Below are 26,936 nucleotides of genomic sequence, written 5' to 3'. Positions count from 1 at the left end.
TGTAATGGAAACCGGATTAGTCAAAGTTGGTAAGAATTTTTATGTATACTAATAAATTTGTTGTTTTTTTTTTTTTTGAAGAATTTATTTAATGAAGCAATATTATTCAAAACCGATTCGTAACTTCCAAAAGTCAATAGTCCTCACCAAATATGATGTCACATTTTTTTAAAAAGTTAAACGCGATTTTAGAACAAAAAACATGCATAATTTTTAGATCTTTCTTTTCAGAATCGTTAATTTAAGGTTTTTCCTTCCTATTACCTGGACATAGTTAAGTTATTCTTTTCTTTAGAGGAAATCGTAGTACAATACAAGAAAAACTATTTCATATGTTCATTTTTTCCCTTAATGTTATATTTTTTATTGGTATGTAATACGTATATAATAATATATATTTATATATATATATATTATATTCGTCAATATCGAATATATTAATATTTTATCAGTTTTTTCTTTCCATAAATTAAATAAATAACTCTTGACTGTGTGATATTATTAAACAAAATATTTTACAAAAGTAAATAGTTGTAGATTGCCAGGTGTTCAGTGAAGAGTGAGGATAGATGTATGTTTTTTACTATATCGTCTATTCAAAAGTAACTAGACATCCGAAGCGCTTTTTTTATTCCGTATACGTGATTTTTGGCGAAGTCATGATTTTCTCTTCGTTTTTCTTCAAATACCAAATGTTATGAATTTATATATTACACTTCTATTAAACCCGTCTGGCAAATCTCGTTCTTGAAACACATGATACATTCACTTCATATAAAAAAAGAACTAATATAAAAAAAAAACTATATAAAGAAGAACTAGAAGAGAAAAAAGTCAAAGATAAAGAGAAACGATGAAGATTCGAAAGAGAAGACGATAGTTCGAGAATCTTGGTGAGACCTTCTATTCGTGTCTTTAACTTCCAAAAATGTTTGTTCATACTAAGCATCTTATTAATCTTTAAAGAATTATTCACAGCGATTCTTTGAAAAATGCACGAAAGCATCTGGTTTCTGAAGAAGCCGAAATAAAAATGACTGGAACATGGTGGAATATCTCTAACCACGAAGAAAAACAAAAATTTGATTATAATGGAACATGATTATCGCCAATAGTCACACAATACACACACGATTCGCTTTTTATGTTAGATAAAAACGACCTCAGCGTTTCTCATCGTTCAATGTTTAGTCGCTTTTCAATACCATGCGATAAAGTATATTAATTCCTTTCCTTTTCTCTTTGTCTGTTTTCTTTTTTTATACTATATGCTGGACTGAGGTATTGAGAGGCAAGATGGTCGTCTTTTTTATACTCTAGGCATGGCGTAAGGTTACAAGTGAGAGCTGTGAGGCTGTTGCTCGTAGAACAATACGTAGGCTTCGTTGGAAACGACCGATCGCGCTGGAACGACGGACACACGGCTGTCATTATACTCATGCCACTCCCCCGAGTATGGATGCTTACAATACGCCGTGTAATGGCCGGAGTGCGTTGTGCCCGAGTGATTCGCGACACCGTACAAATTGTACGTACAACCCGGAACTCTGGGCGCGGCAAAGGCACTGAGATCCAAACCTGTCAATGGAAAATCTACCATCACGTTTAACTTGCTGCGGAATCGTTCCATCGGTGAAAAACGTTTTAAATCTTTAAATTTTCATTAAGGAAGCTATGATGAAATAAGAATAAGAATAAGAAATTTGGATCGCGCTAGATCCAAATTTCGACATTTGAAAAGAAATTACTCTTCAACAAGTACATAATAGGATTTCACAGCACATAATAATTAACCATGACCTGTTTAACGTTTAATCTTCATTAAAATTAGGAAAGGATACGAATAACAAGAATCTTCGGGAACTTCTGTATGCTGAAGCTTTTCGTGCACTTTCTCCTCATCTGACACTTGGAACAAGTCGGTTTTTCATCACCGTCGAGCACCTCTTCTCGCGTGAAGTGTTCCAAACATTGACTCAACTTCACTGTACCACTTCTGGCCGGTATTGGCAAGCTTAGATCCCAGAAAGGATCCAATGTAACCGACACGTGGTCGCAAGAAGTGCAGTGCAACGACGAACGTAATTGGCCCACGAACACGTCCACTATCATACTATCTTCGCTGCGCAGGTAGCGTTTCCAGCTCTCTACTGCCTTCTGACTGTCACTATTCATAAAAAATCACCAACATTTATATAAATAGTACCCTTAGACATCATCATTCTTAATAATTTTTTCTTTCTTACATTCCGTATTCACAAATAAGATTTAAGGTTTTCTTACGTGTACATTTCAGGAATATCCGTGTGTATCGGTTGCGGCTTCACTGTCACCCTGTTCACGTCTTCATGCAGTCCTTCCAGCAAGTATCTGAGAAATTCTTGAGCATCTTGTTGGCTGTACCCCATGAAACGTGGCGCGAATCTTTGTATCTGGGATTTAAGTGCCGTCGTGTTAACCACGAGATCACCGCCCACTTCCCACAGCTCGTGAATCACCTGACTGAAGGCCTTGATAAGAGCCCCTTTCATACTGCTTGTGGAGGTGTTTATGTCCGCCAGGTACTGTTCGTTCAGCAAATATTCCAGTAACGGTCTCGTATTGCTCAAACATTGGATTACACTGTTCATAAAACACTGCAAGACAGAAACACTAGTAAAAAAACCGGTTCTTTCAAAATGGTCTTTAATATCATTTTTTGTGTACAAGTAGGGTCCAGCACTATGTAGATTCTGAAGGAAATATATTAAGAACTACTTCATGCGTAGCAGTAAAGAAACCTCAACTGGAGAAGCAGAAATATCCCGTTTCAACGCGTAACATGGTCATAATATTGCACCCTTGAACTTTACGCAGCGTAATTAATTCTTTCTTTGATTATACAGCACATTCAACTTTAAAAGGCGTAAATTAATCCATTTTCATATTACTAGCAAATACACATGTTGTTGTGGATAAATAATTATATGCAAAGTTCAAACACAGACTAATATCGCAGCATAAAAGTTGATGTAATCATAAGTACATATTCTTGATATATAATTAGTGTATACTTACTGTGTTTCCAATATTTCGCAACCCGTTTAGTCCACATCGCTCATCACGATGCGCTTGTAGCCGATTACGTGCTGATTTGTTTGTCGGGCTTCCTTCCTGCAATAGAGATAAGAGTTACATTTTTAAATCTAACTGAGTTACTATTTTCTAGGCATCTACTTCTCTACGGGGAACAAAAACCGTCAAATTCTGTCGCGTTCTCTGTTCTAAGCACGACTAGTTATACTTCTTTGGTGGTGGCGGTGTCTAGCTTGCGGCATAAAGAGCATTTCACACGAAAATATGTATACGCACGCACACACACATACCACGAAGTCGATATGACCTTGGGGATGGATACGTGCTATACAGAGAGAGACCGGTTAGTTATGGACCGATTATGTAGAACACGGCATTTGGATTAGTAATGTGCATCACCGGTATTGAAAGAAAAGAAATACCACACGGTACGTACATTTTTCGGTGTGTTCAACCTCAGCGTATGGATTGTTCCGAACAGAAAGTACGCCCAACATAATATATTCAGAAAAGGGAAGACAGCGTAAATATTTAAAGCGTCGAACAGTCGTGAAAAAGAATCGGTACTCAACGACGACGTCGACGTCATTGCGTGCTCGAACGGAACTAAGTATATTCTTCGTATCTCTTGTACCTATATTCTTCACGAACACTCACCTTCGTGCGACTGGCTGGAGGCTGTAGAGTAGCGCGCGCGGTCACTACGGAACTGTTGAACTCTACTGAATAAACACCAAAAGAGACGCGTTTCTGAGGCGTCAGAGGAGCCGCAACGCCCAATAGGAACGCGTACACGAACAGCAGAGTAATCACTACCCACACGCACCACAACCCCCAGCCTATCAGTTGGGTATAAGCCAGTTTACACGGTGTAACTTTCGAGAATCTCCAGTCTCTCTGCATTAACCAACCCACCCTCTATTTCTCTCGAGCTTCCGAGTACGTTGTCAGATGAACATAACGAATAAATAGACGTCATATCGTTGAAAGTATCTTTCAAGGATTCACGAGAATACGAAGAACTGAAAAATGACACAAAGTTCAAACGATCACATCTATGCGAGCTGGAGGAAAGTTTCTGCGGTCAACCACGAATCTTTTCGTGAATATTCAGAGATATCCCACTCGAATAGTCTCTCCCCACTCCGTAGTCAAAATGATGTCTGAAACTGGCACGCTACTCGTTGTCATCGATGACAGAAATTGCCCGTGTCGTGAAGAAGATCTGCATCGGTCTTCAAGATCTTTCCTGCAGAAACGATGCAGCTCTTAGCAGCGAATGCACCACAGGATACATTGTGTACTTCATACGCATAGTTATACTTCGACATAAAGAACACCCGTTGCTACTGGGTACCGTTATGTTATGAGAGATCCGTTGACCGCCGGTTTCCTCTCTCTTTCTCGCACTCTTTCCCCTGCCCGAAGAGCTCTGGTCTATTAATAAAAGCCAGCTCTCGCGACTAAGCGTCGAACAGAATGGCGTGTGCTCGGAGAAAAACATAGACTAGTTTCGTAACAAGTGACTAGATGAGCAATGGAAAAGCATAACCTAACGTTTCGATTCATAGTCCACCTTTTTCTATCTACCACCACTATTCTATGTAAATCTATATACCATCAGGAATTCGTTACGAGTCACTGAACTTTCCATAAGTGGAAAAAAATGGCGGTTTACAAGATACGATGATCTATCATAGTTACGCACATGCCTCTACATGTATAAAAGAAGGCGGATGCATTTTTGGCCGCATTTAAAGCTGCTGTAAGACTATGCGCCATTGAATGACAGATACGCGTTTCTTAATAATAGAACATTAGAATGAAACGAAATTCTATAGCATATGCTACATATATGTGAAATGAAAACGAGGTTCCTAAAACAGCAACTAACGAAAAGCAGAAGAAACTATAAAAAAGAAATGGCGGAAGCCAATAAATCTTGAGATGTTCACAATGTAGCACTGGGCAGGTCATACTTCGTTCTCTTAGGACACACTTTTACTGATGTTTCTAGTAAGTAAAAGTTTCATAAGACAAAACTACGATGTCTTCCCATTGAATGATTAACGAAAATGATTATAGGACACTCACAAACTGGTCGGCGACCCCGCGGTAGAGATTTTGGTGAGCCGTGGACGGTGCAGTGGGCGACGAGGAGGAGGTCAGATTACTGGCAGTGTTCGCGGTTGTCCCCGAGAAGTGACCATCCGGTCTCCTAGACGTGGAAGGCACAGATGGGTCGTCTCCATAGGTACCGGACGGTCTTCCCGCCACGCCGTTTTGCAAGATGGGCGGCGTGCTGCCGCCTACGAACCCGGTCTGATCGATACCGTACGAAGTAGACGTTTTCCGTTGCTGTTCACTGTCCTCGAGACTCTCCGGATCTCCAGTGCGACCACCACGGAGGAAGGCAATCACGTCGATGGAGGTGACGACGTCCTTGATGCCGTGTATTACCTCACCACCGCCTTTAGCAGTCTCGTCCCCGATATCGATGTCCTCCTCTTCTTCCTTTACCCCTTGGATATTCTTCCGAGCGTTGTTGTTAATCAGCAGCCCGCCGTTACTCGGATTAGTGGCTAGGTTAGTGAACAAGTTGAGCTTAACACCGATCAAACCAGCAACGCCAGCACCGCCACCGAGCACAGGCGATAAGAGGTTACGCTTAGCTGGTGAAACCTCGTCAATCCGATAGGCAGCACCGCGTTGCTGCTGTTGTTGCCGATGATGCCGGTTGTTCAGCTTGTTGTCTTCGTCGTCCTCGTCGTCATCGTCCTTGTCGTGGTCGTCGTCAGGGTCGTGGTCGTGGTCGGGGTCGTGATTGTGTTCGTGCTCGCGGTCGTTGTTGTTTATTATCCCATATTGACCGGAATCACAGGCGTCCCCACCGTCGCTGTTGATATTCCCATTACTGCTGTTGTTGTTATGTTGATCGTCGTCGGTGTTATTGTCCTTGTCGTCGTTATCGTCGTCATCGTCGTCGTCCTCGTCTAGGTCGCGGATCGTGCCGCGCTCGTCAATCGTTACCTCGCCTGGCGACGCGGCACTATCTGCGCGTGCATGACCGCTGCTGAGCACCGTGCTGCTGGACAGTGGCCTTCTCTTTGACCTGGACCAAAGTGCACCACCAACGGCGCAGGAAGACGACGAGGAGGACGAGGAGAGCGACGACTCAGGACGATGATCTCTGCCGGTACTACGTTCGATGGCTATATCACGATCGTCGCCACCGAACAATTCCGTCAACGAGGAACCGGCTGAATGATGCTTCCACTGATGATGATGATGATGATGATGATGATGATGATGGGCTCCACTAGTGCTGCTGGTGCTGCTCGTTTGACGGATATTCGGTATGTAACCGGACGGCGAGTACCTGATCAGATCTGCCGCTATTTCTAGCCTCGACTCCGGAATCCCTCTATCCCTGGACGAACTTCCGACAGAGATGCTCGACGAGGACGACGACGTAGACAAGCCGAATCTGCTGCCGCTGGTGCCGTTTGTCGTCACATTCGTGGCCGTGCCACCGCTGCTGCCAGTGCTGTTGTACGTCGACGACGAAACTGACCTGCAAACGTTCAGCCAATGTGAATATTGCGAACATCCTTTTTCATTCGTCTGGGCCCGCGTCCAAGGGCTACCCTCTCTTTCTCCAGATTACGCAATCATCAGCCAGCATACGCGAAACACGTTCGTAAACACACGCACGCGCAACCCACATATATAACTAAACGAATAAGCACTCCGCTTCTGTCTACGTTAGTAGTAATTAATAATGAAATAAATCGGAGGCTGCTGGATTTATCAAATTGTAAGTATACATTTTTTTCCATTATCAACCCATTAACGATCTATTCCTTCTTAATCAGAACATCTCCTTCAACACTTTGTCTAAATAAATTTTTAGAATATACTCCGTTCTACAAAATCCTCTGAATCCTCTGGAGCAATCCTCTGAACTCCTATATAGTCAAACGAGAGATTAAAACTGTTTCAAAAGAAGGAGAACGAAGCGGGGAAAGGTCCAGTAGTATCAGAATAATTCTCCTTGATGAATAGAGAAAAGGAAGTTGGTAAGTACACAGGCCGATGCCGCTGACCTACATGTTGATCAGATCCTCTTCGAGGTTTGGAGGTTACTAAATCAGACGCGTGACACCGTTCGTGGATTTGGACACAGCACCGGGAATACGCACTAGATATTTAAAATATACACGCATTCTTGTGCGCGTTCGAGCACATGTGCGCTAAATATCTCGTTGTAGTTAAGGACGAGACGTCGGGGAGAAAGTAACCGTCTTCTCTTCCCGTCTCTCCACACACCATACCAGAAGACAATTCGAAGCGAGGTCAAGGCCTTTCGCTAGATTTCCACCACGTCAATAGCGATCGATCGACCAGCACGAATGGATTGTACGTATGTATATTTATATCCACATGGCTGTTTATCGTGACAGTTATTCCCTACGGAGGTTAAACTTTGCTCTAGCTTCTCAACAGTTCACAGTGACGTACGGTGATGTAAAGTAAATCGACAGTTATTTGCTTACATATTTACAAAAATTTGCAAAGATATTAAACCACCTATCAAACAAAAACGTTGTATATTTAAGCACATGAAAATAATTCCATAAGAAATATTAACGAATTTAAAATTACTAATATTTCGTATTCCTTCCCTAGGTGGCAACAGATCATTTGAAAATAATGTCGAGTAATACCTTTTATCGTTACTAGTTGTCGTTACACAACTAACAGAAATGTGTTCATAAAAATCTTTCACGGTACATTGGCCAACTATTCCAAAATATTTTCATTCTGTTATGAATTTTCTATGTGAAAATGAATATGAATATTGAAAATGTTATGCATAAAAGTATTAGGGGATAAACAGACATATAGCTTCTATATCACTCCACTACTATCAAGCAGTTTAATTATATCAATTAGTCAGCAGGCAAAACTCTGGTTATAGAGGGTTACATTCACTTCCACGAATTCTATAACCACTTCAAAATCAAAACTCAAGACTACCGAGCAACCGCCTCCTCTATCATCTGCATATCATCCCACTGATATGCTTCTCAAAAATGGTCACCACAATGTGACTGGCAGATCTTATGACTTTAATCACATGTTTAACGCCAAGTAAGCAAGAGGAGCTAGTTTTGTTGTCCAAAGACCAGACAAAATATCTACTATCTTCCATCAATGGCAAGTGGATGGACAGGATTTCTGTGTATAACTAGTTCTCTGGCAGCCAGTGCAAGTCTATACGGCCCATTTACTATCGATCTCGAGCTTTGTCGTCGCCTCGACCATGCCATAGAAACGGGGACTCATACGTCGCGCCTTCCTAATTGAATCATTGTGACGCGAACAAAAGTAATTGGCGCATTGTAAAGGGTGTCGTTGGGATACCTGTTGCCGGCTGATGTATTTATAACGTGCGTCCCGTAGCCATTTTATCCACGTCGTCGCGTTCCCCGCGATAGAGAAACGCAATTGGCACGAGTGTGATTCATCGGCCGACAAAAAGGAAGGAAAGATCGATGACAAGGGACTTCCGCCATGTGGTCTCTGACAACCATAGCTTCGAGCAACAACCGCGCCGCTATAGTTAACAGCCTAACTGGTAACTATTGTTTAGCATTTCAGGAAATCCATTCCGAAAGTGGACGTTAGTTGTTCATCAAGCAATTACAGTTATTTAATCGAATGCTGACAAATGTAGGAGAAACCAGGAAGATACTGCACAGAATCGGTAGAAACTTATCGGGGCCTTGATCTCATAGCCGGCTGTCTTATATCCCTGTTCACGGAGATTGCTCACCTTGTGGGTGAGCTGCGAGACCGGCTGTACTCCGACACGTAACTCCTGCGGATGCTCGTGTTCGCCGATGAGTAGAAACTGTAGGGCCGATCGAGTACCAACTATTTAATTAACCTCCTTTTTCGCATTGTCAAGAAGCTGGGGATCGGCAGCACGCTAACCACGAGTTTAGTTCTAATATTAAACATTATTTATAATATCGAAGTACGTGTAATACTTGATATAATCAGCTGCTTATCCAAGGCCAACCCCGGTAAAGGAAAGCCTGAACGGTCCAAAGAAACAAAGTAATTGACAAGAAGTCAAGAGAAGCATGCATTCGACCAGTCAGTGGAGTATCGACGGAAGTAAAACGCCTCCCCTTAACCAATCTTCCTCTTTATAAACTTCTTTCAATCAATTTCTATCTTTTCAGTGCCAATATTCCAAATACATCAATGGACCAACCCCATGCGGACGTAAGATGTAATTAACGAAAAAAGTAGATAATATCCTTGACCATAATTCTTATTATATACTGCCTTGCTAACTGACCAGATTCAGCCACATGGCCAATCAGCAGGGTATTGCTATACTTTAGATTGTAGACTTTAAACAATATAAAAAGTCTGCAGTTCTATTTGAAATGAGGGCAGCAAAGGGTTAGACTTGCTTGTTCCTATGTTTCAATCTTTATAAACTGCACGTGATTGCCGATCCCTGGAATCCATTAATGGAATCCCGAATAAGGGAACATGGAAGATGGAGAACGTGACGAGAGAGGAAAAAAGACTCACCTGCCTGATGGGCAGTAGGATCGCCTGTACTCGGTTGTATAGTTTGAACGAAAGCCCGAGCTGCCTGATGTCGACGAGGACGAGTAGAAGTTCGTCGGTCGATCTAAGATCGACGACGAAGCAGTAGATCGGTAGGTGCTCAGCTTCGAGGTGGAGTTGCCGATAGAGGAACTGGTGTTGCCGCTGTTACCGCTGGAACATCGTCTGCTAGGAGAATGCGGCGCCATTGGACTGGTGCTGTACGACACTGCTACGGCGCCCGCCTGGCCCCCACGGTGATACGACATTGCACCCGGGTCACCAGTCTCACAATCTCTCTCTCTCTCTCTCTTTTCTCTCTTTTCGACTTTCTTCTATAGAAACCTTTTCCTGAATTCCAACACAATTTAGGAGAGATTGGTCAGTGTATCGACTGGGATACTTTCTAAACAATTTTTTATTACTAGAATGCTAATTGAATTCCGAGTATTCCGAGGGTGTGTTTAATTTTTCCAGGAAGAATTTAACCCTGTTAACTATTCCATTCTAATTCTATTGTTTCTTTCTTATCGATTAATCTATACTTATTCAAGTTTCAAGAGAATGTACGAAGCTGTTGATAAGTATGAATCCTGTATAACCGGCTTAAATGCAATAGTAAATCTAAGTAGTGTGCAAAAGTCTCCACACTACAATAACGAATGGAAATTTTGTTTCTTATGAATTAACATAAAGATAGTTTTGACGTTATTTTAATTCTGTTCTTCCTCGAACCATTCCTAATAAATTTATGAGCCATGAAAATCACAAATGAACAGGTATATAATATATATGTATATAATCATCATAAAGAGAATATCTGAAGATTCATTTTTAAAAAACTATATAGGAATATTTCCTAAAGATACGGTTAGTTGTTGTCATAAAATTCGAATATCGTAGATAGCCCAAGGCTTTTGCATTCTATAGTACCATAAATCAAAGAACTCACATATAATACATCGATTTTTACCAGAACTGGTTCAATTTTGCAAATGGATTTTGACATTGTACGCGAAGAAACTGACATGGCTGATCCATAAAACGTCAGCCATTAAAGAGCATTAGGTAAGAAGACTTTTGGAAGTGTTGAACGACGATAAAATAGAGGCCTGATATAACGAACTCTGGTCTACACCGTGTTTCATACAATCCGTAACAGTCTGACCCAGAAATATCTAATTATTACACAAACTATATTACTTGTCCCATTTTGAAATCTGCAAGACCTACATCTTCATACCTAAACTCGAAAATATGCTTAGAGCACTCTAGTAATCCAAATGACACACATTATGTATAAAATTAGACCAAAAATTAATCGATAAGCATTCTCTTTCCGAAGAACGAGAGAAACAAGAACGATTTTCAGCTTCAGCGTCGACCTTGCAACTCGAGCAAGCTATTTCACCTTGTCCCCCTTTTTTTCCATAGAAGAATCTACCCGGTGTTCGTGAAAAAATAACGGATCTTCATTGGACGCTGGAAGCGGAAACCGCATTGCGTTATGTGATTAATCGGATATTGATTAGTTCTATCTCCGTGTGGAATAAATTACAATAGGGAGAAGGAACTTTACCGTCGATACTCCAACTGTCAAATTCCACGAAGAAGAGCGGGAATACAAAATGAAGAAATGCCAGAGGTTACTGGGTCGTGCTAAAAAAAAGCAAACTGACCTTGAGCCGGCGAAAAAAGTAACTACCCGTGCACTGCTTGATACTCAGCACGCGTGTTATTGTTTTGACCCTGCTATACGTTGATCAGTTTGATTCGATGAAAGATCAATGACCGAGAAATCTAACTAATAGCCAACATATAACGCATAAAGGATATACAGTCCCAGATTTTGTATCTTTTCATTTTCGTTTGCATAGCTTTTAGGTCACTTTACAATGTATTTTGACAGTAGATTCTAGCTGTTTAATTCTTTTCTGAAATTAAAACTTCTCAAAAATCTTTTTAAGAGTGACAATTGAAACACAAATGTTGAACAGAGGATACGAGTAAAATATGAAAACATTTGATAAAATATAATATTGTAAAATAAATATCTAATCAGTGAAGATAATCGACATATAGGTAGAAAGATACTGCTAATTCAAAATTTGATTGAGATATCACGACTGGTAAGTACATACTTTTTTAAAATCTCAAATGGAACAACAAGAAACATTTATTACCTAATAGACAGGGTTCAATTAATTTGGCAACACCGTAACTTCTATCTCGTCCATAACGTAACAATGCAAGAAAGAATTAAAAGTAGGAAACTTCTTTACCGTCGCAAGTTAAGTAAATTCCATCTTCAATCTATTATTAACAATTTTTCGAATTTTGTTTCTGGAGTGAATGATGGCGTAAAAGTCGCGCGTAACATCCAAGAAGAAAATCCACGTCTCTGCCAAATACCTAACGTCAAGAAAGCAACCACATTTTTCCCTTGATTCTGGCAACCATCCCAGTTTTCACCGGAATACATCAGACACGCAAAACCAATATGAGAAACGTCTTGAATTTCCTCGCAGATCGTGTAACATGTAAAATTATTTACTTTCCTCTAAATATTTCGATCGAATCATTTGGTAAAGTATATCGAATTTCATTTTAAAGTTTTTTTTCCACGCGCAAGATGATTGAGCTTAATAATTTGTCAGTATTTTTCTTTCAACTTCCAGAAGGTCAGATGCTGGAGGAAAGAGAAAAAATATATCGCGTGCGTAAAACAGCATCTCGCTGAAAAATTACGGCAAAGATATTACGGGTCATCTCTTATATTTCGCAAAGTCAATAACGCAGTTACGTAATCAGATAAAGAGCACAATTGGAAATTATGTAACTAATCTTATGATACGAACCTGCTAGTAAATGCCTGAAGCGTGCGATTTCATTAATTACGTTCAATGTACTCAAGTATCCTTCGCAATTTTTTTTTAAATTTGAAAAAACATATTTCTGTAAATAATCGGAGAATTGATCAAAATTGTGTAATTTTTTAAGCTAATAATTATTCATCAACATCTCTGATAGTCTTTACATAATCGCGTTTTAAATGGATATAGCAAAAACGGAAGTGACAATATTTTAAACTTAATTCGAAACGCAGATGACAGAGCAGAAAACGGTCCGCATTATTCGATCAATGGATCACGCCTATTACATCATGAGAATCAGTACACGTGGATCCCTGGCAGAGCAGATTATACGTTTACGCAACGAAAACGAGGTGGAACACATATCCTAGCATTTTTTTTTTAGCATTTCAAATCACCGTCTACAATAGTAATGTCGCGTATCGGTAGGTAGTATACAATAACGCCACTATGCTAATACCTTTTGTCTCTTTCTTCCTATTTAAGCTGCGAAATGTGGAAAAAGAATGCACAAGAAGCAAGGCCCCAACTATTTTTTTTTTTTCAGTGATCAATGTAGAAACTTATTAAAGAAAGAAGATATGTTATTCACAGTCAATGGATCATCTTGAAGCAAATATAATGGCAAAAAGTAATAGAGAGGGAAAGATGTACATAGTTGAACATGAACATAACCATGTTTTATTTGTAATACCCATATGAAAAATACGTATGTAAGTAGAAGCGTCAAAGTTGAGGCGCGTAACGAGTACACTCGCACGTGACGATGCTTCCAGTTTGCGTACAACTGCACTTGTAACGCGATTAATAGGACCGATCGAATTCACTTATGATCTTTAGTTATTCGCACACCGGTTTCGTCGTATCCGTGCGTGTGTAACGCTTTGGGTTACATAAGATAACGCGACACATACACCTACAGCCAGTCACAAAAGTCCGCATACACCTCTTAAATTTAAGAGCAATATCTTTTAGCATTAAATCTTATATTAAACGTATGACACATATTTAAAAAATAAAATAAAGAATAGAAGATGCAATGCCTCACAAGAATGCATACACTTATACTTACATGAAATTATAGAAAAAAGTAGACTTAGTAGTAATGTATTAATACTCCGTAAAGTCTTCCTGGTATTGATAAAATTAAATATTTCGCAATTTCTGATATAATTCTATGTTAAAATTTTTGTGAGCTAAATATTTACATTCTTTTAATTCCTTCTGGAAATACGTTAATGTATTATGGAAACACACAAAACTCGTAAAGCGTATGTAAACTTCCATGACTGATTTGAATTTCTTTCGTAGAATAGAAGAGAAACTTCAACTCAAATGTGATCGAATAAAATGTGATTTTACCGAAAACAATAGTAAAAAAAAGAATGAAGGAAGAAGAAAGAAAAGATAAGGAACGTAGAAACATTGTTTATTATTTGGATACAGAACTATAATATGAAGAATCTCTATTTTGCGTTTTCAAGAGAGTAAAAAAGGAGAAAGAAATGAAACACAATGAGTGATCATAGTAACAAATAGATTTACGCGATACGATGTGTCACAAGAATTGAAAACGTTGCTAAAATATTACAATCGTGTACAACACGCATCCTATTCTCTCACCTAACTCTGAATTCTCTTTCGTCAATCGTATGAATTTAAATCTATTAAAATCAAGATTTCAATCTCGAACAGTTTTTCAAATCTAAAATAATTCAAAGTTTTCTTATCATGATTCAATCAAAACGATTTGCCAGCTCTTTCAACATTATATATGTACTATATATTTCCCATTTCTCTGTATCTTTCTTGAAGATATCGTTTCTCTTATAGCAATGCCATGAATATGCGATTCAATAGATTATAGAGATTCACAATTTAACGTAAAATTACTGAAAAATTTGCACATTCATGATTTTGATGCGAGGACGGTACAATTTTCAAGTTCATTGACTCAATTAACCTTGCTGAGTTCTTTCGATCATTTTTTATCCAGTGGTATTTTTTGACGTTAAAAAATATTTCAAATTCAGGTAAGATATAAGAAGACTGTTATTGGTATGCATGACTGCTCATCTCAATTTTAAGATAAATATTTTCTTAAAATACTATAAATCTCTTTACTGCTAAAATTAAAACAAAATTGGAGTATCAAAATTTGAGGATCGCAGCAAGGTTAAACTTCCTTTTAGAACGCTAAAAGTTTATCTACCAATGCTACGACACCCCGTATAGGGATTAGTCACCAATTCTTGGTGTCCTGAAGTAAAGTTTTCAGCCTGATGCGATGGTGTGGAAGGGAAACATTTCTGGATACTTGAAATATTTTTATCGAGCTGTTTCGATTTGTAACCTAACTCCGCGTTCACGAGGCCAGAGAGTAAGAAGACGCGAGAAAGAGACGGTAAACTGGGTGCAGGAGGGAAGAAATAGAGAGTGAGAGTAAGTGAGTGAGTGAGTGAGTGAGTAAGAGAGAGAGAGAGAGAGAGAGAGAAAGGGGGACGGTTGGAGGAGAGACAAGGATAGAGTGATAGGACGACAAGATGGAAAAGAAAGAGAAAGAAAGACGCGTTGATTTGGACACAGAGCCTTTGGCATTTCTCACGTTCCAAAGTTAAAACCCACAGACCCGTATATATATATATAATCGTATATTTCACACATACGAGCCATTCATTATAAAATGGAAAATACTCACGGGCTGTATGCCTCTTACACAAGTAGATAGGGGTTTTCACTTGATTAATTCGTCCAAAGTAAATGTGTACACGATTTCACTAGAAAACGTCAGTGTTACGTAGACGAACACGTTCGCGTTCCCTCGATCATGTCGTCGTTTATCGAGCAGCAAGAAATTTTAGCTTACGCTCTTACGGAGATTTTACGAAAAGAAAAAGGGGAGGAGAGGTGATGCTTCGCGATGCTGAAAAGCACGGGCCATCCCTCGGAATTGTCGGTGACGTCACACACCGTGACGAATACTCGGAACTTCCGATTCAATGTGTCTGAGCTGAGGAAATAGTCGCTCGACGCTACGAGACTCGAGACACACGATCGATTTACAACACGGTTTTATATGTAGATCACGTCACGATGCTCGTTTTTACTGGAAAAATCTTTGACACGATTTGGTACGAGTGTGGTTTCGCCGCCGACCGAGTTTGCTACTCGAGTTATTTACCTTTTTTTCCACGCTTCGCTCTCGTGGCTTATTAAACACTTAAGACACCACGAGATTATCACCACTGACTTCGCTAACACAACGTGTGTGCAAACAATATGGCGATTACAAGATTGCCGAATTCCGCGTTGACAGTCATCGCTTCCGCGACTACCGCATTCTGCGCTAGCGCACAAGAAAATGCCGTCTCGTTTGCCTAGGGTGAAACTTCGAAGCCAATGCTGCCACTCACGGCTATAAGAGAATTTTGATTACCAATCACGTTTATCGCGCCACATTATTCCAATTTTAAATTTGACTAACGATCGATTCAAACCTGTTTTTAACTATCAATTTATGTAGTTCATATGAAAAAAAATTTAACGCTGATTATTGAATGACATATTTATAATTCCTCGATTTCCGATCGTATTCTAATCGTACCTTGGGCAGACCTGAAGAAATGAACTGTATTGTTCTCGAAACGTTGACACAAAGTGAAAAAAATAATTAGAAGGTGTCAATTTATATTGTTCTTTCACTTTTATACCGTGACTTCTGAAAGTATTGATAGACCTTTTATGATTACCATACGCATATTATACGAAACATTTTCAAATTTCATTAATCCTATAATAGCATCCAACTATCATAATTATATTTTTGAAATTTTAAACGATTCTGAAAATAAATGCAGAAATTATAAGATATTTAGTACAAGTACATGTACATGTACATATATTTTGCAGAGATTATAAAAATATTTAAATAAGCAATCATTCATAACATTAGTAAGTCTCGGTATTCAGTGGGACCATTTTTATATAATACATTATACGCTTGAGGTGACTATACATACTGTATATTAATTTTATACTAAATATAAGTTTATATTAAATATCCTGAAACTTTTATACATTTTTTCAAATTGGCAATATAAATAAGGCAATCTCATTATAGTGCTAACAAAATTGCTATGAAATTAAAAATATCAACTCTTTTTAAGTTATTATTATCGCACAACTTGTCTTATACAGAGTATTTCTTTTCGAATGCAAACCTTACTATGCAAATAGGCATAATATTTTATTCTGAGGAACTTAATGAGACATATCGCTCTCTGATTTTTCTGCTTCGCAGACCGCAGGCAACAGATCCTAAACCAGCTGGGGGAACCATCTAAACCGGGGCAACAGGCAATGAGGCAACCCACGTGCGACTACATCACGAATCACGAATATAATCCATATTTCTATGTCCATAGTCTATGGCTACATTTCACCAGTGTCAGAAGCGCCACGAAGACCCAACGGTCGAAGAAGTAGACGCTGACCGCGCGGTTTTTGATTTAGCTTCTCAGTTTTAGCTATTAGCTATTAAAAATTTGTAGTTCGTCCAAAAATTCAAATCGTGTTTCTCTTCAAATTGATCGACATACACTTCATACAGAGCCTCACAAATGAATCAAATAGAAATCTCAAGTCGAAACAATATGAATCTACAGTATTTACTGTCTTCAGGATGCAGCATGTATTACCTCAACAAAGATGCTTAAGAAGATAGACGCAAAACGTAACAATCACGAACAGGAAGTACAAAAACGAAGACTTCTTGCATAAGGATATCTACCTGGGTACCTACAAAATCAATTAGTACAATTTCAGACACAATTTAAATGTCGCCGAGACCAGAAGTCAATAGTGCGGACATGGTTGTAATAATCGGTCAGCTAAAACTACTGCTGTACAGTGGAGTAGTTGCGTCCCTAACGTGCTAAAAAACTTTTGATTGAAATCATATATTTATCCTTTATTTTTTCTCTTAATTAGACATATTCTTGGTTTTGTCATTGCGAAATCAGAGAAATTATAAATATGTCAATTTATGTTACTTTTTCATTTTTATATGTATCAATATTAATAGTATTTTGGATATGCGGTAGAAAACTTTACATAACTGGACTTTTTTAGGTATTGTGTAATTAAGGCTTTGCTCATATGATGTAATAAAATACTTATCAAAATGTTTTATTATTTTTTATTATTTTGTACACTGCTTCTCTACATATTCTACAGCCATTTGTTGAACACGAATCACATCTTCCTGAGTACCATGCTGTTCTTCCAAATTGATAAACTTTTTAAACAGGATCTTCATCTTCCTAGGTGGTAATGTCTGAACAACTGCTCTCTCTAGAACTTTCCTGTAAATACAAATTATTATAAAGTAAATTCTCTATTGTAAAATTGTATTGTAAATTCTCTATTGTAAATTCTCTATATCTATATGAAATTAAACAGACAAAATATAGTTGAAACAATATGTTTACCTTGCTATATCAATATCATTAGATTTAACTAGAGAATCAATATAACAAGACCATATATCCACTCGTTTCGGATAGGAACTTAGAATTTGCTCAAACAGAGTTTGTGCTCTCTCTTTATCTCCAAATTTGTTCTCCATAATCGCAAACCTTGCCATTAGATTTACATCTGTAAAATTTATATTATATTAGTATTTTATTCTTTATAACATTTTATTTCTATTGTGTACATACGTTCAGATGCTGGCAAAGATTGCAATGCTCTCTGCATAATATGCCTTGATTTGTCCTTCAAACCTATTTTTACCAAAGCTTCTCCACAATTAAACCATACTTCGGGAATATGTTTAAACTTTCCAATCATGGTATTAATTGTTTTCTCTAGTTCGATCTGCCTGCCAGCCTCGACATGAACAGTCAACATGTGATTGTATATTTTTAGTGAATCGTTAGATCTTACTGCCTCTTGAAAAACATCATTCAATGATTCAGGAATTCCGTATTTAGACTCTAAATTCAACCAAGCATTCCAAACGTTTAATTTTTCATTCTCTTCCCTGAAATTAATCGTTTTCACCGCTCTTCTCGCAACTGCTCTTGCTTTCTCGATTTCTGTCGTCTGTAAATGGTATGCCATATACTGTAACCATACTATTGAACTGTCTGGACTAGCTAAAACTAATCTGTCGAACTGATCTACAGAATTTGGTAACAGGTTATTGGCAAGCGCTTCTTCTCTTTGACGAATTTCACGTTCCTTCTGTCTTTCTTGTTCTCGACGTTCAGCGGCGCTTAATTTCTTATTTTTCAGCTTTGGTTTTTCCTCTATTTCATCTTCACTATCGCTAGATGACTCCTTATCCTGAAGGAGAGTTAAATCAGGGTTGTCATCCCAGAAAAATCCACACGCAGATGTCCTTGGCCTCTGCTCATTATCCTTATCATTATTAACATTTTTAAGTGTGTATCTCAAATTTTTTTTGGAAGGTTTGGTATCTTCCAATTTAATCTTTTCTTCTCCTATTTGTTCATCACAGATTGTCTTTGAATATTCCTTTTCTAAATCATTCTCTGGTTTTTCTCTGTTTCGTTTCCCTTTGTTTTCCATCTTTGGTACTTCCTGTAATTTTTCAATTTTTATTTTTTTGGTGAGTACCACGTTGTCTTGATTTTGTTTCTTTCTTTTTAAGTTATTATTATCACCTGATTTCTCTCTCACACAATACTTCTTTTCAAATGCAGATTTTATGATGCAGAGAGGCATAATATCGGATTCTTTGGAATTTAATAAGGCGTAACATTTAATTTTAGAATGAATAGTATAAGGTGTTAGATCTGGCTGTAAATCATTTATGTGACGACGTACAGGTATCGCAGCTAAAGTTCCTTTACCAATACCTTGAAGGAATATCAAGATAAACCAATTTGTTACCATTAAGATTCTACCACGTAGCAATTTGCCATCAGGAAATTGTATTTGCTTATTTTGTTTGGCACTTATTTTATGCATTATTGACGATAACGTGGTCAATTCGACAAGCTCGTGTACATAATTTTTCCATATAATCGTTCCAGAAATTTTGTCCCCTATTTTTTTATTCTCAGAGTAATGATCCTTAGACACTATACCGAGCAAGTTATTCTGCAATTGAACAACCAAACCATCAGCTGTAATTTTTTTAATCTTTCCAGTAACTCTCTGCCCTAATTTTACAGATGCAATTGGTCTGTTTTTGTAATATGAATTCCTTGATAGTTCTCCTAATTTATTAAAATACAGGATCAATGTATCCAATGCTGCCACCATTCTACTTTTAGGATCAGATAGATCATCGTACATTTTCTTTAGCGACAATGTTAGTCCTAATTGTTGTTCCTTCTTGTTAATAGAAAGTATTTTTGCCATTAAAATTTGGTTTGTGTGCAGTAAATTAAAATTACTAACGTTACTATAGGACACATATCCAAATGGCGTACATTCTGCAACTGGTAAAATTAGTCTTATACCATCTGGCTCCATATCTTTGATCGTACAAGGTATACAGTCTCCTATTTTCAGTTTTTCAAAATTCCTGTATCTTCCTTGAGTTACAAAAGTCCTAGTTAAAATTAGATTAGGTACTGTAGCAAATACAAGAGCTGAAAGTGTATCACCAGGAATATATTTTGATGCTAGAAGAGCTGCTATCTCCATACAAGGTGACATGTGACCAGCTGGTAAAAATCCTGTACTAATAGTTTGTCCTTCATTTCTACTGATTCTTAAATATAATCCCTGAGTGGATGATTCTATTATTGTGCCTTCTACTTCTTCACCAATATCGAATGTTGCTTTTTCAACTTGTATGTCTTGATCAGCCACATTTAAAGTTATTTCTCCTGAATCTGTGTTCACTGTTTGAATTTTTACTAAAATTGTTTGTCCAATTGAATAGTTCCAATTTACGTTAGATGTTTCCGTGTCGAGAACAGTATGTGGAATCCAACCTTTAACATCCCCGAAAAACTTTACCAATATTCCACGCTTATGTATTTGAATGATAGTTGCGTGGTGTTTCGAGTCAATTTTCGCGTCTTGTATGTTTGCTAAAATGGGCAAGTCACTCGTTATTAAAGACCTTTTCAAAGTGAGATATATTTTTTTTCGGCCTATATGTACGAACAAGACTCTTGCTTCTACTTCTTTGTCCACTTTCAGCTTTTTTAAGGCACTTAAACCTTCGTCAGATATATGATCTGGTGCAATTTGCCCTTTAAATTTACCAAATTGTACATTTATGAAGCCATTTACTTTGTCGATGTTTGTAATTTTTACATTTACCACGTCACCAGGTTTAAAATCAGACAATGAAAAGTACTTCTGTTCCAACAGTGAACGCTGCATGGTACAGATATAAATTCCATCTAACCAGCTGTATGATAATATTCTGCATTTATGTGTAGTACCAGGTGCAAATTTTTCAGTGATTTTATCATATTCAACGCTTGTTCTTTTAAAAGAAACGAATCCCTGTATTCCACTCTTAGTTAATTGTAGTACTATTCCACCAGATTCTCTGAATAGAACAGTAGCTTCTTCTACGACATCTCCAGGCTTAATAGTATTGTCTCTATTTTTATCTATCGTCGAGCTGAAGTATGCAAATTTGACGGTCGGCAAAGTATATAATAATGTCCCAGTAATTTTCAGACTATTTGAGTATTTAGATAAGGGCTCATCTAAATATATTTGATTTATGAATCCTATATTGTTTTCATCTAATGAAACACATAAGCCATTAGGCAAAACTTTCTTTATAGAAAGATTAAATTTTGTGCCTGGCATCAAGCTGTCCAATGATTTAATTTCCGTTTCACAAATAGCCTTAACAAGCTTCTGTTTCAAAGTTAATGTAATCGTTGATGTATTCTCATTAGTTTTAACTTCTTTAACATAGCATAGAAGCTGTTTACCTGGAACTACATAAGATTTTGTAGTAATAACTGTTAAGTTTTTTTATAAATGTATATACTATTTAAATTTACTTACACAAACATTTTTTATTGCCACTTTCCTTAGTAGGAATAAACGCTCTTACGTTTAATAAACCTGTATCTACCACATAACCATGATCTTCTATACTACTAATAGTACATACTATTTTTGAGCCACTATCTAAATAAGTAACATCTAAACTTTGATTTATCAGACTGGGCTCAAGAGATATCGAAATTTGCAATATCTCTTGCGATTGTATAGCTTTTACATAACATACGACATAATCTCCACAGGTATATAACTCAGGAAGGGACTTAAATTCGTTTGTCTGAGAATCTTGTGATTTGACCAAACTTTGCAACAAATTTGTGTAACATTCACTGATATCTGTAATTTGGGCACGACCTATTAAGCCGCCTGGCAAAGATATCAGCATATCATAATTTGTCACTTCAGAAATACATCCTAATACCACTAATCCTTCAGATATTGTTGCATACGATAATCGTTCTGCAGTGTTGGGAACAAAATTTGGTTCTCCTTCGTCTTGTTTCTTTGCTCTCTGTTTCTTACAATTCCTTTTACCAATTTTCTCATATTTGTCAAATAACTATTAACATACAAATATTGAATAAGTAATTTTAAGATATTAAAATATGATGGATATATGTAATAAATTTACCAAATCCGATGGTTTTCTTTTTTGTACTTCTTTTCCACCTCTTGGAAAGTTTTTCAACGTCATCTATGAAAAATAATTATGTTACTATTACATTATAAAAAGAAAATTTACAAAAACTGTAGAAAAGTATAACTATAAAGTACAGAGTTAAAGTATTATTGAATATAATAGTATGTCAAATTTAACGATTTATCTTCTTGAAATTTTACCTTTTTCAGTGTTAAATAATTATCTTTTTGCGAAAAAAATATTGCATTCACACACGTGTGAGTCGTTGTGGCGGTTTCTATCGCGTTTGATATTTACAGGTTATGTTAGCAACATAACCCGTAACGGAACTTTCCTCTATTCATAATACAAAATGAAGTCGTACATATGATTAATAAAATTTTATTTCACATTTAATATCGCAACACATTAATATATAGATATAGAAATTATCCTATAAATATTAAATTACTGATATATATATACATAGTGCTATTTAATTATTTATCTATAAGTTCACGCTTTTTAGTCGGTAGTCGCTGTAATCCGCCATATAGGTTAGATTTGTCAGGTAATGGAGGTATTAAACCTGCTGCGACGTATGTTCCATCACTTACAAGAAAATTGTATACTCCACAGGCTTGTCTTACCGGAAGTATTTCAGATCTAATATTATATTTCCGTAATACCTTTTTTATTTCTAGAACTCTGTTATATTCATAATTAGTTTCAAGACCTAAAACTATGAGATCTAGCGCTGGATGTAGAATAGTGAATAAAGATAAAGTTGCTTCATTTATGTCCTTCGCAGAACCAATATTCCAAGACAGAATCATTCCATCAATAATTACAACAGGACCCAATAGTAATGAATTATCATTTAATTTAAATCCTATCTATAAAAGTAATTTATACTTAAAAGTATACAACTTTATCAAGTAGTCTTATAAGAGCTACAAAATTGTTTTATACCGGTAAACATTTGTTTATTAAAAATCTGTTGCGTGTTTCAGCAATATTTTGATTATTAATGATATCGACTGTTGTTTTACCAGGTCCGTCATATTCTTTGCTAGTTCTTGAAGTATGGAATTGTCTGTAAAAAAGATATATTTGAAAATCAAGTAAACTACACATTCTTTTTCCCTGCAAGATTTTTAAAGAGTGAAAAACACAATTTAATACTTACTTGGTATTTTGTAATAATCGCTCTAAAATAGGAAAAGTTTTGGTCAAAACCATTATGATAATCTAATTAATATTTAATAATTACTTGTTTATTTTGTGAAGTAATTAATGTCAATCAGTGAGGAAATTACCTCTCTGGTACTGTGTTCATCTGAACATATGACTCGGAGTCTCGGAATAACTATAACCATTCTATCTTCTCGATAGTCTATGACTGTCATCGATATCGTTTGATTGGTCGATTCAAATAGTATCAAAAACTTTTACCGGTACAAAAATATAGTGTTCACAATAGTGAATAAAACCTAACAATATCCTATCTTAAACTCGATCATGGAGATGTTCGATCGACCACAACGTCCCCTTCCAATTTTCGTGTATTTTTAGAAATATTGTATGGAAAATAGTTTGTCAGAGAGAAATAATCAACTTATTTTGACACGATATGGATAACGATTCGACAGTGAAAATGAGCAAGGGCTGCTGGAAATTTGACGAAGAAGATCGAGGTAAGACTTAAAACGCGGCAGGTTATTGAATGATAAATGTCAAAAGGCAAAATGAAACGTAAATAATTACATACTACCATAGAATCATTGCGTTATAATTATGTTTTTAATCTATTTACAAAATTATTAACCGTATTATTATATGTCGTATGCACTTCGTACATTTTGAACATTAGAATTACCGATGATCAAAGTAAAAAACTTGTATTTGAAAAATCAAAAAGAAAATACGTATGATGCGAAGCTTCATCCGTATATTCTTTATTTCCATAATACTTCGTAAAAAATGCAAATTTCCAAAAATATACTGTTGTAGATCTATAAAATTTCTGTAAAAAATTATGTCTTAAGAATTTTAATCATTCTGATAAATCTGATATTAAGGAAATTTAAAGTAGCTCCTATCTCATAGTTAGTTATAATCTTTATTTTGTCATAAAAATTAAATGTTTGTTAATGCTATAGCGCTGTACATAGACATTGAAGACGACATTGAAGATGATAGAGAAAATAAAGTATATAGCTGCTGGGATCAAACGCCTGATATACTTCTAGAGGAAATTTTTTCTTACTTAACTATTCGCGAAAAATACTATGCATCTTTGGTATGTAGGTCATGGTATCGTGCCTTTAAATTGCCAAGGGTATGGTCTACCTTTACATTGGAGGATAATACACTTACTAGAGGCAAATTTAACTATCATAGTGGTTGGCAATATGTGTTAGATCATATGAGAGCTTCTGCATGTTTGAATAAAGTTGGCAGGAATTTCAGATCTCTAGTTTTTGACCCTATGTTGAATTTCTATAATCTTTATGAATTCATGAACATGATATCTTGGTATACTGAGAGACAAGGATCAGATAATACATCAGTGGCAGGAGTCGGTACTCACATTCGACGACTTAAGTTTACATTTCCTTGTAACATGGCAAATAGAGATGATCCTGATAGTATTAGACTTTTTGGTACTGGTGGAAAATTACTAGAAGCATTGAAAAGGCTAATGCGTAATTTACGTAATTTGAGATGCTTAGAGTTGATAGATCTTATGTTAGATACCAAAGAAGCTTTACATTTAATGGATGATATCTGTGCTAATTGTACGCAAACATTGACGAAGCTGATTCTAATCAATACCACAAGGTATTATTGCCCCCTTCTACATGTAGGAGTATTTATTAATTTAAATGTAAGTTCATTCAAGGTAAAAATATAACACAATTCATATGCATTATTTAGCTTAAAATATTTGTTTTATGCAAAGGTATTAGTCATTAGTCCACAAAACCTCCATGAAGATGTGATAGATTTAATTGGTTATACTAAATTACAACATCTTCATATACTTCAAAATCGCTATAGCCAGAAAGATACCACAATGAGATTGGTAATAATTGTGAATATTAATTTTATAAAGTGCATGGTTCCAAATACAATAATTTAATTGATCTTTATTGATTTAGCCTACAAGAAAAGCTTGGATTAAAATGAGAAAAAACAATCCACACATTAGAGTACATTTTGAAGTGGAAAGTTATAAACCTACGGATATACTTTTGCCTATTGATTTGTTAGAACATGGAAGTATTCCATGTCACAGTATAGTTTTAAATACTCCAAATACACAGGTTAGTATATTTTGTGATTACTTGCGTATATTTGTTAAATTTAATAATCCAAAGATTAATTACATAGATTAAAAATTTCAGATTTCATCTTCAACTATTCTTAATCACGGAACGTTTTTCGAATCGACAATAAGGGTGTATGCATTCAAAGGTCTAACCAGATATTTTGCGCCTAGAAATTTTTCGCAAAGATTGGATGAAGCAATAGTACAATTTTGCAAAATGTGTCCGAACCTTCATACACTGGTATCACTTTGTGTTTGAACGAATTTCTGATGTATATCGTGATTTTCTTAAAATCAGACTCTATGACTCTAACTCTTAATGTGATAGCATGCATTCGAATTTTTGTTATACAAAAGGCTTTATCTCTATTTGTGTAAGTTTTATCTAACTAGATTGCATATATAATGGAATTTAAAGAAACACATTGAAAATATGAAAAACATCTTTTACAGCTTCTATGGATCTATTTATATACATATGTTGTGTGGCAATATATCAATGATTTGTCAATAGTACACAAGGCAACAGATTTAAATTCAGATCGATTACTGTATCAATGACTTGGAAGCCAATCAGTGGGAGGCAAACATTTTACCATGACACATTTGATAACTTGCCTGGGCTTTTGGTTATTGAACGAATAATACTTCATACGATTACGTTAATCCACGGATTGGTTTCCTTAGTATTCAGCTAATACATTTGTCAAATTGTCTTTCAAATAACTAACTCATAAAAAAGATTTTGAGTAATTTGAATTCATAATTTAACAGACTTGTATATTTAATAAATGTTTTTCTGCAGATGATTCGAGATAAAATTTCAACCGCCACGATATTAGAAATCGTGTCTACAGCAAAGAACTTGCGTTGCTTGTACGTCCGGAGATATTCAACCTTAAAGAAATGCGACGGGGATTGGTTAAAAATTATGAATTGGTCACCAGAACATTATCAGTGGATTAAAGAAAATAGTCGTAGCTATGAAAGTACGGAAAAAGAGGTATCTAGAATATTAAACTACAGGTGGCACATGCTAACTGAAAGAGAATTTAGAGATCAAATGGTAAAATTATATTTATGATGTTCCCATAAAAGAAAAAAAGGAAAAATTCTTACAAAAAGTGTTTTATATTAAACAGATTGCGATTATGCAGTAATTACACTTTTATAAAGTAATATGTGTGTGAAAAATACCGTTTGGATAGTTTATGTATTACATACAATTCGTCTAATGTATTTATACTTTCTGACATAACTGTGATGATGTAGATAAGAGATTTACTACATATTTCTAGATGATTGAGGGGGATTGTTATGTACACAGATCTGTACAATAATCGAATATGTCAAATAATAAAATGACAGTAATTGCAAGTATCTCCAC

At 36.4% G+C, this 26,936-nt stretch overlaps 4 protein-coding genes and 1 long non-coding RNA gene across 10 annotated transcripts; 2 read left to right on the top strand and 3 right to left on the bottom strand.

Moving 5' to 3' along the window:
* Positions 1–56: 56 nt before the first annotated feature.
* Positions 57–15,920, bottom strand: LOC138188278 (uncharacterized). 3 transcript variants are annotated; one of them, XM_069129905.1, is made up of 8 exons: positions 15,763–15,920; positions 9,691–10,059; positions 8,915–8,992; positions 5,170–6,649; positions 3,058–3,153; positions 2,284–2,636; positions 1,842–2,167; positions 57–1,650 (listed from the first exon to the last, which is right to left on the bottom strand). In XM_069129905.1, exons 2-8 carry the CDS (start codon positions 9,975–9,977, stop codon positions 1,334–1,336), a joined length of 2,937 nt encoding a protein of 978 aa, XP_068986006.1. In that variant the 5' UTR covers positions 9,978–10,059; positions 15,763–15,920; the 3' UTR covers positions 57–1,333. The 3 variants fall into 3 exon arrangements, with proteins under 3 accessions (XP_068986006.1, XP_068986007.1, XP_068986009.1); XM_069129906.1 differs by lacking the exon at positions 15,763–15,920 and adding an exon at positions 15,280–15,721; XM_069129908.1 differs by lacking the exon at positions 8,915–8,992.
* On the top strand, positions 12,107–14,153 carry LOC138188282 (uncharacterized). Of its 2 annotated transcripts, XR_011175451.1 has the most exons (5): positions 12,107–12,293; positions 12,387–12,621; positions 12,815–13,006; positions 13,129–13,294; positions 13,893–14,153. It is a non-coding gene; the product is annotated as an uncharacterized LOC138188282 (long non-coding RNA). The 2 variants fall into 2 exon arrangements; XR_011175450.1 differs by having other exon boundaries at positions 12,287–12,621.
* A 1,672-nt stretch (positions 15,921–17,592) lies between the features above and the next one.
* On the bottom strand, positions 17,593–22,603 carry Rrp5 (Ribosomal RNA Processing 5). Of its 2 annotated transcripts, none has more exons than XM_069129903.1 (6): positions 22,437–22,603; positions 22,228–22,290; positions 21,597–22,155; positions 18,302–21,526; positions 18,071–18,236; positions 17,593–17,944 (listed from the first exon to the last, which is right to left on the bottom strand). In XM_069129903.1, the coding sequence occupies exons 2-6, from the start codon at positions 22,288–22,290 to the stop codon at positions 17,782–17,784; spliced, it is 4,176 nt and encodes a 1,391-aa protein (XP_068986004.1). In that variant the 5' UTR covers positions 22,437–22,603; the 3' UTR covers positions 17,593–17,781. The 2 variants fall into 2 exon arrangements, with proteins under 2 accessions (XP_068986004.1, XP_068986005.1); XM_069129904.1 differs by having other exon boundaries at positions 22,228–22,343; positions 22,437–22,575.
* Positions 22,602–23,600, bottom strand: LOC138188281 (NADH dehydrogenase [ubiquinone] 1 alpha subcomplex assembly factor 3). The gene is made up of 3 exons (XM_069129911.1): positions 23,405–23,600; positions 23,188–23,311; positions 22,602–23,111 (listed from the first exon to the last, which is right to left on the bottom strand). Exons 1-3 carry the CDS (start codon positions 23,455–23,457, stop codon positions 22,716–22,718), a joined length of 573 nt encoding a protein of 190 aa, XP_068986012.1. The 5' UTR covers positions 23,458–23,600; the 3' UTR covers positions 22,602–22,715.
* A 109-nt stretch (positions 23,601–23,709) lies between these two features.
* LOC138188279 (uncharacterized) lies at positions 23,710–26,926 on the top strand. Of its 2 annotated transcripts, none has more exons than XR_011175449.1 (6): positions 23,710–23,912; positions 24,378–25,105; positions 25,181–25,303; positions 25,380–25,544; positions 25,626–25,923; positions 26,003–26,495. XR_011175449.1 is itself a non-coding variant. In XM_069129909.1 (6 exons), exons 1-6 carry the CDS (start codon positions 23,849–23,851, stop codon positions 26,631–26,633), a joined length of 1,524 nt encoding a protein of 507 aa, XP_068986010.1. In that variant the 5' UTR covers positions 23,710–23,848; the 3' UTR covers positions 26,634–26,926. The 2 variants fall into 2 exon arrangements, 1 of the variants encoding a protein (XP_068986010.1); XM_069129909.1 differs by having other exon boundaries at positions 25,626–25,790; positions 26,355–26,926.
* Positions 26,927–26,936: the final 10 nt, after the last annotated feature.

This window comes from Bombus flavifrons, chromosome 16, assembly GCF_040668555.2.
Source record: "Bombus flavifrons isolate JBK064 chromosome 16, iyBomFlav1_principal, whole genome shotgun sequence".
Lineage (NCBI taxonomy): Eukaryota > Metazoa > Arthropoda > Insecta > Hymenoptera > Apidae > Bombus > Bombus flavifrons.
This window is presented reverse-complemented; position numbering and strand designations above follow the sequence as displayed.